The sequence below is a fragment of the Vulpes lagopus genome, chromosome 7 (genome assembly GCF_018345385.1).
Source record: "Vulpes lagopus strain Blue_001 chromosome 7, ASM1834538v1, whole genome shotgun sequence".
NCBI classification, from domain to species: Eukaryota; Metazoa; Chordata; class Mammalia; order Carnivora; family Canidae; genus Vulpes; species Vulpes lagopus.
The window spans coordinates 43,892,450-43,911,077 of NC_054830.1; the positions used below are offsets into that span (position 1 = coordinate 43,892,450).

The window sequence follows — 18,628 nt, forward strand, 5'->3', positions numbered from 1 at the left end:
CCTGCCAGGGTGTGATTATCATATGTCAGTCCAAAAGGAGGCACATTGCCCCTCATGCTAAATGGCCCATGCAGATTAAATGTTCCAGTTCCACGACTCAAGTGTAAACTGCAATACTCAAGAGAGCTCACAATTTAAACAAACTCATCCTCTACCCTTTATCACCAACAATTATGGTCAGTAACACAGACCACACTGAGGGAAAGTTGGGGGTTTTTTGTTGTTGTTTTTGTTTTGTTTTGTTTTTTAAAAAGGTCAGCCATATACTAGATCTGAATGCTTGGAATCTGCAAGGTTCAGGTAACAACGTGATAGTCCCAATAGCTGTAAATGGGTCTTTTGCTACATTTTCTTACCAATTGTTATGAACCGCACAAATTATAGCATGAAATATGTATCTTAGGATTTTAACTAATAAAGAGTAATAGCTTAAATTGTTTTTATAATCTTCAAAGTGCTCTTCACACTAAGATGTGAAGGAGATGCTGGGTTTCTTTCTTTTTCATTTAGGAAGTAGAGGTAAGGAGATGGTACTGCAAGCCCAAATCAATCATAGAAAGTGATTAGAAAGTCAGGACTACAATTTAGAACTCTTAATTCAGTGCATTTCAACACCTAGAAATAAGTTTTTACCGAGAGAAAGAACAAGCTGGAATAAGGAGAGAGTATCTTAAGTATAACTGGAAAGCAGTCAGCATGCTGGGTGGGTAGGAGGGGAATGGTGAGGCTGAGATATGGGAAGTGACAAAGTTGTGAATGATGAGCAGACTCAGGGCACAGCCATTTGGAGGGGGAGCAGGTCCCTGAAGTGGGTTCCGGCCGGTCATTGAGGAAGGAACTCGTGGCCCCCCTCTGCACACCAGGCACTGTTTTAGGACAGGGGAGTATGGTGGCAGAGCCACCCCACGAGGGCCACAGAATGAAGGAGATGAACCCCACCCCCCCAGGCCCGTGTGAAGTCACCTGACTTGGAGTCCTACAGTGGGTAGGGAAGCCAAGGGACCAGTACTGGCACTTTGTCACTATGGAAAAATACAATGAGGATAATAGCTGACATTGATTGTGCTTCTGGTACATGTCTGTCTCTGCAAATGAACCTGGTGGTTTCATTACTATTGATTATTCATATTGGACACAAGAGGAACCAAGACTTAGAGGTTGAGAGGTGTGTCCCAGGTCACACAGCTGACAAGGGATAACAGCAATGAGATGCTGTTAGGTTGACTCTGGCAAGTCCAGTCCAAATGTTAGCTATCTAGTTAGGTAGATAAGTAGATAGATAGATAGGAAGGTGGGAGCATAGACAGACCTTGGTTCCCATAAGCAACAAGAAGGGAATAAGGTGGCAAGCTTTCCGGGAAGTTGTACAACGGCTGTTAAAAAGTGACTGGGAGTTTAAGCCAAGATCCCAGGTATGGGATTCCTGCAGAGAATCATCATATGCAAGCTCAAGTGTGGTGATTTCTCTGCTCCAAAGCAGCCAGCTTGGCTATTTTTTTTTTAATGCAAGCAGTGTTTTTTGCTTCTTATACTGGACTCCAAACATTCTCAGAGCTGTGTTTCTTTTTTTTAAGATTTTATTTATTTATTCACGAGAGACACGGGCAGAGACACAAGCAGGCTCCATGCAGGGAGCCCCACATGGGACTCCATCCCAGGTGTCCAGGATCACGCCCCGGGCTGAAGGAGGCGCTAAACTGCTGAGCCACCGGGGCTGCCCCAGAGTTGTTTTTCAACACAGGCTATCCTGCAAGATCCAAGTCACCAGATAAAATACGGAAGTCCAATTTAACTTGGATTTCAGAATGAAAATCAGTAAATTTGTAGTGTAAGTTATGTCCCATGCGAAATTTATCTGAAATTCAGATTTAACAGGGCTTCATCTATTTTTATTTGCTAAGTCTGGCAACCTTATACAGGGAGGATTCATCCTCATTGAGATAATTATTTTGTCATGCAAAATTCCAGGATTTTGCTGATGCGTTATCAAATCTCTAAAAATCCATGGCTCTGAGGTGTGGAGCGGGATTCCAGAAGTGTTTTGAAGGGTTATAAAAATGGCCTTGTTGCCCAGAACATAACTATAACAGAACTAGTTGAAAAAAATTTATGTGTTTGATGTACCATTTATCACTCTTTAGAACCAAACATCTGAGACCAAATAACTGAGAGGTTAAATTGGCCCAGTCATTCATCTTTTATTTGTCAACAATTAAGATGTCGACCACTTTCTATGTGTTGAACACTGTGCTAGGCACTGAAAAAACAGACATCAGATTAAGGCTTCCCTCTTCAGGGTTCACTGAAGGTGACAGAAACACACATTCATTTGAAACTGGTATAAAATGTGTGAACATTTAAGTGTAAACAGAATTCTGGACGCATTTTTTTTTCAAAACCAACTTGTAACAAGGTTAAGTTCAGTCAAACACAACAAATTTTTTTACCACCACCTTCCTGCCCCATAGAATGATTAAAAAAAAAAAAAGATTTATTATTTGAGAGAGAAAGTGGCAGGGAGGGGCAGAGAGAGAGGAATAGAGAATCTAAAGCCGACTCCATGCTGAGCACAGAGCCCAACACAAGGCTTGATCTTACAATCCTGAGATCATGACCTGAGCCAAAACCAAGAGTTGAACACTCAACCGACTGCACCACCCAGGTACCCCCCCAAAAATGGTTTTAATCGATTAAACATATTTCTCTAATTGGTTGCTTTGCTTAAAAAGAAGAGGAAAAAAGGAAACAGCACACTCATATATAACATTTTGGATCCATTAAGCTATGTACAGATAAATATTGGCCCACAGTCCAAACCTGGCTCATTGCCTGGTTTTTGTAAATAAAGATTTATTGGAACACAGCCACTCTCATTTATATACTGTCTGTGGCTGCTTTTGTGCTATAACGGCAGAGCTGAGTGGTTGCTGCAGAGAACAGATGGCTCTCCCAGCTGAAAATATTTACTATCTAGATATTTAAGAAGAAACTTGCTGACTTTTGACCTATAACACTAGAACTTTATTGTTGATTTCTTTCCTGCGATTCCCCACTCCCCTTCCCAGGTTTACCTCTTCTTTCATTTTATCACCTGGCAGGGACAGAGCTTTGCTTTTAGTTTTAATGATTGAAACTAATCTGGTAACACACCGTCTTGGTGAAAAAAGCCCACTAGAACTTTAAAATAACACACATGGGCCACGTGGGTTAATTTTGTTCCACCTGCCGCCCATTTATCGAAAGCCAGATGGGTAGTACCAGCTCACGGGGGTTCAGCAGGAGCTCCACAGAGACCGATGGCTGGCTGGTGAGGTACAGAGAGGCGTTTCTGGAATAAGCTGCACCAACTGTGAGTTCTTGTTCATTGTTAAGCTTTGGTGATGGTGTCATTTCTGGCTGTCGCTGTACAGCATCAATAAATGAGTCTACCCGTTGGAGTTCTTTAGAACTAACCTGAGTATACAGTTTTCTATTCTGGTACACTTTAGAGAAATTTCACTTTGTTTTTCATTGTCCAGCTGAATTTAGCCAGCTCCAACTCACTGGTTAACTCTACAGCCAGGATATTGTTCTTGACCTCAGCTTGTCTCCACTTTAAATGATACTTAAAAATTTTAGGGCAGCCCCGGTGGCGCAGCGTTTTAGCGCTGCCTGCAGCCCGGGGTGTGATCCTGAAGACTCGGGATCGAGTCCCACGTCAGGATTCCTGCATGGAGCCTGCTTGTCCCTCTGCCTGTGTCTCTGCCTCTCTCTTGCTCTCTCTGAATGAATAAATAAATAAAGCTTTAAAAAATAAAAAAAAAATTTTAAATAATATAGTAAATGATAACATAGAATCAAACAGAGGTCACCTGGGGAACACAGATTTCCTGGCGGCAAAGGATTGAAATTTAGAAGGTAACTGTCAACTGATGAAGAAAAAGATAAAAAAGGCTGTTTCCACAGGAGGAAGCTTATGCAGTGGCATGGAGGGATGAGAGAGCATGGTGTTCATCATGCAGGGGCACTCCTGGGGGAGGTGGCCCAGGAGCTACGGAGCAGCTGCATCCCAGGGGACTTAGCGTTGAAAGGAGTTTTTTTGGTTTTTTGGGGGGTTTAAGATTTTATTTATTTATTCATGAGAGACACAGAGAGAGAGACAGAGAGGGAGAAGCAGGCTCCATTCAGGGATCCCGATGTGGGAATTGATCCCGGGACTCCAGGATCATGCCCTGAGCTGAAGGCAGAGGCTCAACCGCTGAGCCACCCAGGTGCCCCTTAGAGGAGCTTCAACATGAAGGTGATAGTTACCTGAGGGCCTTGGATGGGGGAGATATAAACAGATATGCCTTTTATGTAGATCCGTCCAAGAAAAGCAATAGTGGAGGCCAGGCTTTTAGTTGAGTAATAATGATCCTAGCTGAGAGATGATAAAGGCAATGTCGAGGACAAAGAATGAGATATTGGGGGGGGGGGGGGGGAGAGATGTACTCCCGTTCGATTTGTGTACTTAGACAATTCACTGTCATCTGTGTTAAATAGTTCTCATTTTGAAGTGAATTTACACTCACATGTATTACCTAAAACAGAGGGGATGCTGGCACAAAAGATTATCTTCTGTTCAACATAATAGTCTTAAAAAAATGGCTTTCCAAAAGTTTGTATCCTGGAACTTGATTTGCAGGGTGTGGAAGCAGGAATAGCTGCACGGTCATTGTCACAAAGATCCTTGGGCTAACACCAAGTCCTTTTCTAATTAGGTTTTGCACCTTGCCTCGTGCCACCAAGGATTGTTTTCAGTTTTCCGTTCTTGCTTCTAGACACCTACTTTTTCTTTAACAAATTAGCACCTAAGGTTTATTAATTCCACCAACAGATGGTCCCGACACATACAAGTCTCACTATGAAAACGTTTGGATTTTTAATCAGGATGTTCTTTGCCCATGTGGAAGTCTTGCCCAGCCTGCATAAATAGCTTGAGGCCTTCAGGCATCTCAATAAGGCTCAGATGGTTGTGCTGTTGGCACACTGAACTTCTCCTTACAGTCTCCCCAGCACTTTCCCTATGCTGCACTTGGAGAATTGCAACTGCCAAAGAAAGACGTTGGACTAAAATCCTTATTGGAAAGGATGTCTTAGAGAAGCACTGTTTGTTCTGAGCATGCGACTGATGGCTTTTTAGGAGACAGCTGGCCCTCTATCCTGTCCTGGTGGGAGACAGGAAGAGGTGGGTGCCAATGTCTCATCAACTTGTTGCCGAGGGTATTTACTGTTAGGAGAATGTTCACACTCTTGATTTGTCACGACAAGGCTAGTAAAAACTGTACAGACCACTCAAAACATGCCACATCCAAAGCCTCACTCCTTTCATCCAGCATTTGTACGTCACAACTTAGCCATATATTCAGCAAAAAGAGACCTAGGGCACATGAGCCAGATGGTCGGGCACACATGTGTGTCCTGGTTATTTCCAATCATATTCTCATTAGACACCCGTCTTCCTTTCCATGATATTATTATAGGCCTTGGTGATCGCTGCCAAATATCACTCAGTTCCAACAGCATGCTGGGAACAGTGCCAGTGTCGAGAGAGGCTTGAGAGCGTCCGTTGGTCCTAGACACTGCAGATAAAAAGATGAATTTCACATCAGGGTCATCCTCCTGGGGCATACAGTTTGGGGAGACATCCAAACTGTGAATGGTGTATCCTATAATACAGTAGCTCAGAGAGGGGCGGAAGGTCCAGAATGAAAACCCACGGGCTGTATCAACCAGACTCCGTTTTTGAAGGCTTCGCAGAGAAAGTGTTGTGGGATATGGTTTTCAAAAAATGGGCAAAAGTTCGCAAGCTGAGCAGTGAGGAAAAGGAAGATCCTAATGCACTGAGGAGACCACATGGTCTATGCAGTGTTGCTCCTGAACCACATGAACCACTTGTACCAAGATCCAGATGGTGGTACTGGTTCAGTACGTAGGTGATGGCTGGTCGCTGAGGTTGAGGGAGGCATCGCTGATGTTGAGCACCACACCCATCAATGAAGAACCAGCCAAACTGGCAACAGCTTTCTCTTTCTCCTCCAGCCTCCTCACAGAGGCAGTGACCAGGACTCTAGGTTTCCAGGTTCTGGTGAAAGAGATCAGACAGGGAGCAGTAAGCCCAAAAGAGGGGCAATTTGGGGCAGAATTTTTCCATCACTTATTCCTTCAATGGCTGGTTTTCAAATTTTGGTCTTCATCAGAAACACCCAGGGCTACTGTTGGTGAAGTGTGGCTGGGAAACAAGCATCAGCATCACCTGGAAACTTACTAGAAATGCAGCATCTCGGACCCCACCCCAGATCTACTCAATCTGAAACTGAGGTTGGGGCCCAACAATCTGTTTTAATGATGCCTCCAGGTGATTCTAATGCACTGGCAAGTTTCAGAATGTCTAAGAATGTTCGTTAAAAATGCAGGTTCTTGAGCACATTCACAGAGATTCTGGATCAGTCAGATAATCAAACATTTGGCCAGTGAATGCAGCACCTCCATGGGCCATGCTCTCCTGGTCCCACCTCTAAGCAGGCTTCGGCTTTTTTCCAGCAGTCCTCTTTACGTCACTGGGATTGCGTGGGCTTTGAACCTTCAGTATGCAGTTTTCTTGGTGATTGCATCTGTAAAATGGGGCAGTACTAGAAATGATGTGGGTCTCTCAGGATTAGAGGTGGATGTGTGTGGAGTATATGGTATCGATCCTAACCTTTGGCATCTTTGCTCAGGCTGCTATAACAAAGACTTAGAAACAACAGGAATGTATTTCTCATTTCTGGAGGCTGGAATTCCTAGTTCAAGGAGCCCACATGGCAGGTTCTTGGGAGAGCCCTCTTCCTGGTTGCAGAATGCCAACTTCTCATATCCTTACATGGGGGAAAGAACACTCTGTGGGGGCCCTTTAAAAGAGCACTAATTCCATTCATGAGAGCTCCACCTTCATGACCTAATCACCTCTCAAAGCCCCCTCCCACCACCTAAGACCATCACACTGGGGTGTAGAGCTTCAACATGAATTGGAGGGGGACGGGCACAAACATTCAGCCCATAATACTTGGAAACAGGCAATAGCTGGTAGGTGTCATACTGCTGTCTCTATTGTTCTGGGTCCAACTCCCTGCTAGTCTCAATGGATGGTTACCAAAAGAACACCCTCTGGAAGTATTTGGTAGTCAGTATGTCCCATTATTGAATCCCGTTAACTAAAACAACTCTGAAAAGCATCTGGTATGTGCTATCATACAGGGGATCTGAACACTATGACCTCTCCCTGTCCTAAGCATCCTACTCCAGGGCAGGTACCATCAGCACTGCCGGGGTCCTTTCAAGTACTAATTGTTCCTCCTACCTCTGCTCTGCCCTGGACATACCTGTATGTACTTGGTTTACCAGTAGCCCATTCCCCATCACAGAAGCCTCCAATCTCAATGCAGACTCATATGGGAGGATGTTTAGATTGGGATGTTTGTACGATGCCTTCCAAACCTAAAAGGCTAGGATTGACCCAGAGCTACTTGAACAGCACCTGAGAAGTTGCTCTAAAATATTTGTAAGCAAACATCTCTCCAGAAAGTTCATTATTGATTGAGCAATCCCCTTTCCAGCCCAATTCTACGTAACGCCTTTTTCAGTATATTCCCAAATATCAAGGCTGCCTTCAAGAATATAATCTCAAACAAAATCCTATTCTCTGCTTTGGTCTGGAGTGACACATCAGCTCTGAATATTTTTAACGAGTTTGCCTCAAATCGTGCTTCCTAAATCCTACCTATAGAGCTGAAGATAAGCCTTCTCTCTCTCTTCCACCTTCTGCCTCCCATACACTTCTTGAAAAAGTATTCTAGAACTCAAAAAAAAAAAAAAAAAAAAAAAGAAAGAAAGAAAGAAAAAGAAAAAAAGCTCCCACTTGCTCTAGGAAAGACAGCCTTGAATCTAAGTTCATAATTAACTCCAGGCTGGTACAAAATGCTTTCTTCCTGATATTTCAGTTAAGTATTACCATTGGCAGCTTCAGCTGTAAAACCAGCTCTGCCAGTTGACATCAGCCTTAAAAACTGTCTCTTGCACAAAAGTTTGAGGTACGTAATGTAAATCACCACGACTGGCAGGTGAGAAGTTGGTGCCCTGCAGAGTGGGGAGAAAAGACCTAGCAGAATGGTCAGATTGATCAATCACCCTGAGTGAGTACGGAGTCTTTGATGAGGCATCCATGCTTTTAAGAGATTTGTCTGGGAGTATTGCCTTGCAGCTAGACCGAGTTTTCAGTAAATTCAGAACTCTTCTTGGCCAAGAAACAACAGTTCCCGTTCTTCTTATCACTGAGGCATGTGAGTGTGAGTTCATTTTTGAGAATGTTACAGTGCCAATCAAAACACAGAATCTTCCAGGGTCTCAAATCCAGGCTCTTCCACATAACTTATGACTTCAATTTCTGTTTCACTGGAAACAGTTTTCTGTAAAACAAAACATCCTCCCTTAGATGTCTTTTAGCACACTTTTTGTGCTTTGGATTTCTTTACAATTTTTTAGGGCATTTTCCTTATAAAAATAGTAAATGTTCACTAAGAAAATATGGGAAATAGGAAGAAAACAAAATCTTATCTCCCAAACACAACCCATTGTTTCTCTCTAGCCTTGTTTCCTAGGTACAAAGTTATCTTTTCAGTTAAATGAAGGCAAATGGAAAGTCAGCTTCATAAGTTGCTTTCTGTGTAACATCGTGTAATACTCTATATATTCTTGGGCTGCGTCATGAATAGCTCCATCATTTTCCATTCAGAGTTTATGATAGTTTCTCCTCAAATCTAGATGTGTTTGTCTAATTTGGGCTATTATAAAGCTATTAATTAGAAACTTTGTGACAAAAACTGCCTACAAGAGATATTTCTGTACCTTGTTGACTCATTCAACACTTTTTAAAAGATGTTATTTATTTGAGGGCACACACAAGCATGCATGAGCTGGGGGAGGGGCAGAGGCAGAGGGAGAAGCAGGCTCCCCGCTCGGGGCTCGATCCCAGGACCCTGAGATCATGTCCTGAGCTGAAGGTGGATATTTAACCCACTGAGCCACCCAGATGCCCCTCATTCAACACATTTTTAATACCTATAATACCCACTATTGCCTGGACACTGCTGTGCACGGAGCATGTGGTGACAGCAGACATGCCCTCTGCCTTACGTACTAGAACTTAAATGGTTTATACTTAATTTTGGAAGGAATCCTCTCTGGCTACATTGTAGAAATAAGGAGCAGCTGGAAAGTGGTCTCTAACAAATTTAAAAAACAGGATACTTTTTCTTTTTAAACAAAAAGCCTTCTTTTTTTAATTGATAAAGGCCTAATTGATAATCCCCGTCCGCCTTCCCTCCCATCTCTCCCTGCCAGTAATGTTTCTTGAATGTTACAGAACAATTTCTAACTTGGGTCTGCACAAGCAAACACTTGCTTAATGAGAACTCGGGGATGGTAGACTCCAAATCCCAGGACTCTGGGTGCCCACACCAATCTCAGAGCTGCAGGTTGTAAAAAAGTCAAAAGTTTCTTTTCCTGCTCACCCCACTTTCTAGTGTGGTGCCAACCCGTCATTGCCAGTAATATAATGGGTCTCCTCGGCATCCTTCTAGCAGAGACCTCAAGGGTGCGTTGGAAGGGCTTCCCCTTTGGAGGTATGGGCTGGGAGCACTGCTACATGTGTCCCAGACTGTGCTCAGCTCTGCACTTGCACATTCTCCCAGGTGGAGAATTTAGGCCACGAGTCAGACAGTATCGGGCAATACTTCATTTTCTGAGTTCTGCTTGCTGCCTCTGTCGCTCTCTGTGTCTGTTGTCTTTTTTTTTGCATGAAACTCAACAATGTGAAAAGCAAGTAAGTTGTCTAAGAGGAGCCTGGCAGCACTGAGCTCTGACATTAATCCTTTGCTTATTTTGAAACCAGCTTGTCTACCCCTCGTTGTTATTTTGCACACATGACTTGATTTTAATTAACAACAAACCACAAGTTTATACAATAAGCTCTTAAGCCAGTTTCTTTCACCAACCTCAGAATATTAAAGAAAATCTTTGGAGGCTCTATAGGGAAATGAGATACCAGCATTAAGATGTTCCATTAAGAGGCAAGACAAATGACTTCAGGCTGCTGCTTAAATCAAATGTAGTTTATCAGGGATGAGTATTCTGGAGCAAGGAGGGAGAGACAGCACAAATTCACATGAAACAAAACAAGGTTTCACACTGAGGGCCACTCTTCTTCCAGAAAAGCTGTGGGTTAAAAGCAAAGCCCCCTGTTCCCTGATGAAGGAGAACACAGGATGGAGGCAAGGACGGAGTAGTTCCTCTGTCTGACTCAATTCTTTGCTTGACAAGTGTCCTAACTACTATGGTCTATAATTATTCTGAACACCCAAACTGAAAACTCTAAATGTCACAGCTTATTGAAATGATCCATTTCAGTGAGTGTTTGACCCTTAACTGCCCCCACAAATAATCACCAGTTTATTCATCCATTCCTGAATCACTTTATTAGCAAACTAAATTGCTAAGAAAACAGCTTGATCTACATCAGGGATCTGCAAACTACAGCCTGTAGGTGGTATCTGACTTATTGCCTGTTTTTGTAAATAAAGTTTTATTTTGGAACCAAGCTTGTTCATTTGTATACTGTCTATGGCTACCTTCACACAACAACGGTAGCATTGAATAGTTGATATAAACCATTTGGCAGTTAGGTATTTACTGTTTGGTTCTTCATAGAGTAAGTTTGCTGACCCCTAATCTAAATAAACAATTTAAGGGCAGATTTGACTAAGTATAGAATAACTGTACACTGAGAATCATAAAATATTGCTGAGAAAATTAAAACCTAAACATGATATTTTTTGCTTGTTTAGTATAATAATATGTCAGGTTTACAGATTGGAAGATTCATTTTTAAGATGTCACTCCCCAAATTAACCTATAATACAACACAATCCTAACCAAGATCCCAGCAGTCTTTTTGGTAGAAATAAAGTTGCTCTAAAATTTGTATGGGAATACAGAATACAACACCGAGAATAACCAAAACAACTTTTGGGGGTAAAAATCACACTTGGGGGCACCTGAATGGCACAGTAAGTTAAGCTTCTGATTCTTGGTTTTAGCTCAGGCTGTGATCTCAAGGTCCTAGGACTGAGCTCTGTATAGGGCTCTGCAATCAGAGTGGAGTGAGCTTGAGATTCTCCCTCTCCCTCTCCACCTCCTCCTCATGCTCTTTCACTTTAAAATAAATAAATCTTTTTTTTTTTTTAAATCATGTTTGGAAGCTTTACACTACTTGATCTCCAGGTTTGCAATAAAGCTATAGTAATCAAGGCCACATTAGCATAAAGATAGACAAACAGATCAATGAAAGCAAATAATAGTCCAGAAGTAGACCCACACATATATAGATAACTGATTTTCAACAAAGATGCCAAGACAATTCATTGGGGAAAGGATGATTTTTTTTTTCCACAAAATGATGCCAGACCAATTGGGCAGCCATATATAGGTAAGCATTGAGTTAAGCCTATGTTCAGAAACATGGGTTCTTAAAAAACATCAAAGCTAAACAGAACATTGGTCCATCTCATCTCTGCCCCTTTGCTAGAAAAAGAAGTCAGGGCTCATGGGCTGTTTTCCTTTACCCATCAGTTATATGGGTAGATGGCTGATGGAAAAAATTCCAGTCTGACTGGCAAAGACCCTTATAACTGAGCAGGACCTTTCCAATATTCCAAGGCAGTAATGAACATTTATAAAATAACACGAGCAAAAGAGCAGAATGACTAAGCAGCATAAAGTCACTGGCCCCCCCTGGAGAGACACTCCACCTAGAAATACGGAAAACCAGTAACTTGACTGATCCCCAAAGACCCAACCCTCAGCAGATAGGACCCATCATAAGAACCTTCAATATTACCTCAGAGTTGATGATTACAAAGAAATCTTTAATACTGCTTTTTGGTGTCGGAACCGGTGGAAACAACCTGTTCCATAAGTGACCTCTGAAAATAGAGTAAAGCAGAGAATCAGATGAGCAAGAACATCCTTCGTTGTCTGTCAGGATCTACTCTACAAGTTGACCTAGTTGATCTCAGGACCTGCTGTTCTATAAATTCAGAACCTTTATTGACCAAGAGTTATAAATATCTATATTGTAACACTAGTTGGGGTATGATGTGGCTTCTGAATCACCCAAGAAAGACACAATGGTAATTGTTTCACATTGCTCTGTGTTTTCAGGCCTCATCTGTGAAAATGGGTGATCTGGAAGTGCTTGGTATCCCACCACTAACTACAAAACCGGCTACGGTCCCGTACCCAACTATGCTGGCTCAGAGTTGACGGTCTTGTTCCTTTCCTTTGAACTGTCACCCTCCACAGAACCTAATGTTTATAATAATGAACCTCTTTAAAACCCAAGTAATTGTCTAAATTATGAAAGGATGGAGACAGAACATGTTTGTAAGCCTCTTAATTGGCAGTTTGCCTCACTGAATGCCAAAGTGAGTGAGAAGTTCTTATGGGGCCCTTTGTAGGCTCGAGGATTAGTCACCAGGTCTGCATGACCTTTCCACAATCTGCATTTGACCAAAGGATAATCAGCCAGCCAGGGACCAGGTGACCAAAGGGTGAGGGTAAGAGCTGGCCCCTCATGATTGGAGACCCTACCGTGGGAGGCCCTGGGGTGATTTCAGTAGCTGGGGCGCTGCCTTCCTTTACCCAAGCTGAAAAAGCAGCCTGCTAGTGGCTCACCTAAGACAACCAAAGACTGGGTGGGAAAGCAGTAGAGGAATCAAAAGAACATGAAGGTAAAATAAATACGGAAAATAAATACACTGTCAACAAATTCAAGACGGGTGGTAATGACTGAGGGGCTGTATTGTGCTCTGTCTGGTTTCCAGTAATTGCCTAAGGATATTTCTCACTTTTTAATTTGGTCCATGCTCATCTTGGAAAGCCTGTCCAGAAGACACCAAAGCACTGTAAATTCTATCTGATAAGAATTACCCTAGTGGATAGACAGCAAAAGTGTAAAAACACTCAGATGTCCTTGGAAACCCCCAAATTAAAAAAAAAATACCTACATTTTACAGATGAGGGAGAAAATTAACAAAATGAAGCAGATGGTTGCCATAAGCACGATAAGAAACCATTCGGTGAAGGGCTTCTGATCATCATTTCCTAATGGAAAAAGAAATCAGAGCTGGAATAAGCTGCGGATATGCGAATTAACCAGAGGCAGGCATCGGAAAGCTTGGATTTGAGTTGCAGATGCTGAGTGAGGCTGGGCAAGGAGCTCAGCCTTCCTGAGCCTGAGATTTCTCATGAGGATGAAATGAAGCTACTGTTCATGTTAAATCATTATTTAGTCAGCAGATATTTATGGATTGCACTTGATGTAATAATGCCTCCTGAATCTTGGCAATTACTAGCTTTGGGTGACTAGTAAGGTTTTTAGATGGAAAAGCTATAAAAGGGTAAACCATCTTTGTTACCTAATTGCGTTAGAATCAAAATAATGTACAAAGTTGGAGACTTTTAGAGGAAGCAAATTATGGAATAATACTCAGAGTTAACCCTAAAGGCATCAGATTCTGCTAGAAGTACTTTGCAATCTTAACTATGTTCAATACCCCTTAGCATTATTCCCATTTCACAGATAGGAAAGTAGAAACAAATTGCATTGAGTCAGCACAGAAAATAATAATAGGTTGCATACCGCCTTACTCTCTGGTTAAATCTGCTTCTCATCTGCATCCAAGGACAAATTCCTCTATTAGTTTTGATGATATCTTTTTTTTTTTTTTTTAGTTTTGATGATATCTTTGGGGTGTGTGATTTTTTTTTTTAAGGTACTGGAAATGCTTTCAGGAAAAGCCAGAGTTCCTTAACCACATGGTTTTTAAAGAGGTAATGCACTTGTTAAGCTGCCTAATTAACTTCCAGAGAATAAGGCAAATCCTGCCTTCTCTCCCTGGATACAAGTGTGCTTTCTGTGGGAGAGGCTATTGACTAATTCTTCATTCACCAGTTTAACGAATATTTCTCAGACTCCCATTATATGTTTGGCACTGCACAGGTTTCTGGGAGCTGGGTTCAAAGCACACATGTGGGTTTGCCCCATGTGCCATTTAGATCCATCAAACAAGAAAGGCTCTAAGCAAATAATGACACAAGTAATGACTTGATGCCAGCTGCGCTGGGTGGCGGCGGGGATGTTCACACTGCACCAGAGGAAACCAGTCCCAAACCTCAGTTAATTGTTTCTTTTATAAAATGAAAAGTGGGGATCCCTGGGTGGCGCAGCGGTTTGGCGCCTGCCTTTGGCCCAGGGCGCGATCCTGGAGACCCGGGATCGAATCCCACATCGGGCTCCCGGTGCATGGAGCCTGCTTCTCCCTCCGCCTGTGTCTCTGCCCCTCTCTCTCTCTGTGACTATCATAAATAAATAAAAAAAAATTTAAAAAAAATAAAATAAAATAAAATAAAATAAAATGAAAAGTGTGTAAGTGGAACTTTCAGGTCCTTGTAAATATCCTAAGATTTCCGAAAGTTCCAACATACTACTACTTCTTTTATTTTTTGCCCCCAACATACTTCAAACTCAAAACATTCAATGTATGGAGAGGGAGAGAGGTCTTGAGGGTTTAATGCTAGTGAGTCCAACTTTGCCTTGATCTCCTGCTCTTTTGTCTCCTGAGAACTCTTACTCGGGTTTATCTCCTACTTCCCCAGAGCTTTAATCTCTCCACCTTCATCTCTTCCCTCTGCTTTCAGATATTCATAGAGTCCTTTACCTTGAATAAGCCATTACTTTGCTCCCTCATCTCTCCCAACTATCGTCAAATACCTTCCTACTTTATTTCCCAGCCTAATTTTTTGAATAGGGGATTCAGGCTGCTTCACTTCCCACCTCAGAAACTGCTTTTTTACTTGTTGGCGGCTGCTTCCTAGTTGAATCCAAAGGACACATGATTTCTTTTTCCAGCTTTATTTTGCCCGGCCTCCTTCCTGAATTTCACACCTGACGGTTGCGCCCACCTTGAAACCAAGTTGTTGGCTCTTTTGCCCAACAATCCCCTTCTTCAGAGTTGTTTCCTTCTTCCGTTTTCAATTTTAACTGACCCTCTCAGCTCAGCTCTGGACCTTGGGTCTCTTCCACCACTGTCTGTTGTCTGAACACTGGAAAGCTTGTTGAACGCAGCTGCATCTTTTAATTCCACACATTTTTCTCCCTGGTCTTTATTCCTGGCCTACCCCTGACAACACAGCTCCACTTCTAGATCTGAAACTGCCCATGGGTGACACCCACTTAGATGTTCCTCCAAGCTGACAACCTTGAAAACTAAACCAATGCATCAGAACAACTTCTCTCACTGACTCCCCCATGATCGTCTCCACTTTTCCAAGTTTCCATATTGGGATTCCTGGAAGTCACTCTGGTTCTTCCCATTCCTTCCCATTCTCTACAGCCCTGTCTCCTTTCCCCACTGACTCAGTTGGCATCATCACATTCATACCCGCTCACAAAAGTAAGAGAGGGCTGCCTTTGTCTCATGCGTGCCTCCTCCCTAGTGTGGAAATCTGGAGTCTATGCTCAGCTTGCAGCGGAGGTCGCCCTTCTGGGCCTTGTTCTCTCATCTACAAAAACACAAGTTGAAACACCCCGTCCTTAAGATCTCTGCCACGTCAGCACCTTTCCTAATGCTACTGAGGATGCTTTCCTAATGCTACTCCATGCAGGCCATTGTCATTTCCTATGAACTTACCTTAATAAAACTGATCCTCAAAAAGCAGTCGTTTGTGTTGCTGAAGTTGGGAAAATTGTCAGAAGGTATAAAAAATAGTAATCAGAAGTAACAGTTTATTTTCTGTATACATTTTTTTTCCTTTTTTTCCTGAGTATTCGTACGTACCAGACATGGTGCAAGGTGCTTACTATGTGTTCTCGTGTAGTTCTCATAACGCTGTGTCAAGGTGGGCACCTCTACCCTCGCTTGGCACATGGAGAAGCTGCAGCAAAGGAGGGCTGACTCCTTCCCTGAGGGCACAGCTGGGATCTGCACCTGGGACTGGCTGAGAAGTAATGCTCTGAACACGATGCAGTGGCCCTATTCCATGCCCCATCATCCCCAAACTAAGGCCGAACTGCCCAGGCAAGAGCTCCCCTTCGGGCAGCTAAGCCTTTCTCTATCCTCGGGCACTTCCCTGAGGAGCCTCTTCCCGGTTGGTTGCCACTTCCTACAGAAAGCACCATCTCACGGTGGTGTCCCCACTGTTGGGCACAGCTGCAGTGGCAGGCTGCACTGCAAACTATCATCCTGATGTTCTCTAGGCTGCACTTGGAACTGGATCATTTTATTAAAAACCTATGACCACAGTATTTTTTAATAAGTTTTAGATCATGTTTTTGTTTTTTAATTTTAAGACTTTATTTGGCAGAGGGAATGGCAGGGAGAAGCAGGCTCCCCATCAAGCAAGGAGCTGAATGTGGGGCTGGGCAGATGCTCAGGTAGATGCTCAACCCACTGAGCCACTCAGGCACCCCTCTTTTTATTTTTTTAAAGAAAATGCACAAGAACAGGGTGGGAAGGGGAGAGGGAGAAAGAGTCTTAAGCAGACTCCACACCCAACACAGAGTCTGACATGAGGCTCGATCTCACGACCCTGAGATCATGACCTGAGCCAAAATCAGGAGTCAGATGCTTAACCAACTGAGCCACCCAGGTGCCTGAAGTTTTAGGTATTTATATCTATTATTTTACAAAGAGGCTTTAGTCACATTTTGTAAAATGACAAAAACGAGATATTCAAGGAGGTGAAACTTTTTTTTCCCCAAATGCCATAGATACTGAAAGGTTCTAGGACTAATACTCAGTTGTCTGGACTGTGACTGAGGATCCTGTTAAACCTAGTTTTTATTGCACTGGCTCATAGCTAGTGTAAAGAGCAACTGGGATGAACTAATGCCATCAAGTCAGATGCCATCTAGCTTTATTTCCCAGTCTGATGTCCTGAATAAGGGATTTTCCTGCTTCATTTCCCCATTTCTGAAACCCACCATTGCATGCTGTTAACCATTATTCAAGTACCTTAACAAGTACATTCAGAAACTCCAGACTCCTATTCCATGTATGGAATATAAATTTAGCAAGGGGTAGACAGCAGAAAAAAGTTACCTTGTTTGTAACTAGGCTTAACAGACCAGATAAAGTTTGGGTCCTGAGAAAGAAAGAGCAATGTTGTAAATATTATCAAGGTTACACACTTGGTCCCATTTTGTGTCTCAAATTGTGAAATATCTTGTAGCCTGATATGTCGAGCGCTGATAATAGTACCGTTCACTTCTGACCATGATTACAAAAATCTCTTCAGTTAAACCACTCTCTAGCTGTTCACTTTGGCTCTCCCTTTGATAAATAAAGCTTTTCACTGAATTAGCAAAATACAAAGGCAACTGATTTTATTTCATTCAATCAAAAATGGTTATTGATGCATGCAAGGTGCTATGTGGGAAGCAAAGTCATGGTCGCTGCCTGGAGGGAGTTGGCAAATTAGTCCTTTCCCTGGCCTGGCTTCTGCACAGTCCCAATGTGCTTTAGAACTACTACCCTACCGCCAGATGAGAACAAAACTAACCCCAGGAGAACAGAGCCAAGGTCAGCTTTACCATGAAGAAAACATAAACAGGCAGGTAAAAGTAGTACAAGGAAAAGCTTTCACATACTCACTGCCAAATGGAAATTAGTTGTGGATTATCTACTATTTATTAACGCAAAAGTTTTGCGTCAGTTATATAAATGAGTGAATTAAAGTTAGCATATACTCTGATTTCACTGAAGGTAAAAAAAAAAAAGTGGTGGGGGTGGGGTGGGGGTGGGGATAGGACCCAATGATAGTATATATGTCATTTGAGTCAAAATGATAAAAATTTCAATACTGAAAAGTTGGGAGGTCCCTGAATGTATCATTAATTTGAATTCTGGGTTCTCTGGGCTTGGAGATTTTCTGAAGAAAAAGGATTTCCAGATAACTTGAATCTTTGATTCAAGGAGAATGCCTTTCCTACCCGAAAACGGAAGCCACAGATGTTTCTTTTCAAGAAATTGAAGAGCACTGCTATTTAGTTATGCAGAGAGGTTTTAGAAAGAGGAAGTCACACAGCCTATCCCTCTAAGGAGGAGAAGCCTCCAGACCCTCCACCTCATGCCTGGATGCCCTTCTGACATTGGCAACTTAGAGCATTTGGGAATTTGGCTGTCTTGTTTCTGGTGACCTTGGCTATCGTTTTTGACATCTCAACCGTTTTACGTTGAGAACAAGCCAGCTTCTGAAAATCCCATTGTTCTGTGACGTGGGAGGCTGCATGGGAAGGGTTGGGATGGGATGGTGGCAACCAGGGAGGGAAGAGAAATCTAACTTAGTCCCTTATTCTACATCTGGTTGTTTCGGGAGCTTCGTCATGTCGCCTCCCTCCTGCAGCCCCACCTTGGTGCAGAGCCCTGGCAGCTTGGGGTCTAGGCCAATAACTCCTAGGAGGGTCAATCTGATTTGGAGGCTGTTCCACCTTATATTGTCCATACAAGTGTGACTT

The 18,628-nt window shown here is 42.7% G+C and overlaps 1 protein-coding gene across 1 annotated transcript in view; it reads right to left on the reverse strand.

The window, feature by feature from the left end:
* Window positions 1-8,375: 8,375 nt before the first annotated feature.
* Window positions 8,376-18,628, reverse strand: part of IL5RA (interleukin 5 receptor subunit alpha) — a 47,292-nt gene continuing 37,039 nt past the window's right edge. Inside the window, exons 10-12 of the mRNA XM_041762418.1 lie at window positions 13,119-13,215; window positions 11,951-12,035; window positions 8,376-8,462 (exon numbers count right to left, since the gene is read on the reverse strand). Coding sequence (XP_041618352.1) covers window positions 8,376-8,462; window positions 11,951-12,035; window positions 13,119-13,215 — 269 coding nt within the window. The remainder of the gene's footprint in view (window positions 8,463-11,950; window positions 12,036-13,118; window positions 13,216-18,628) is intronic.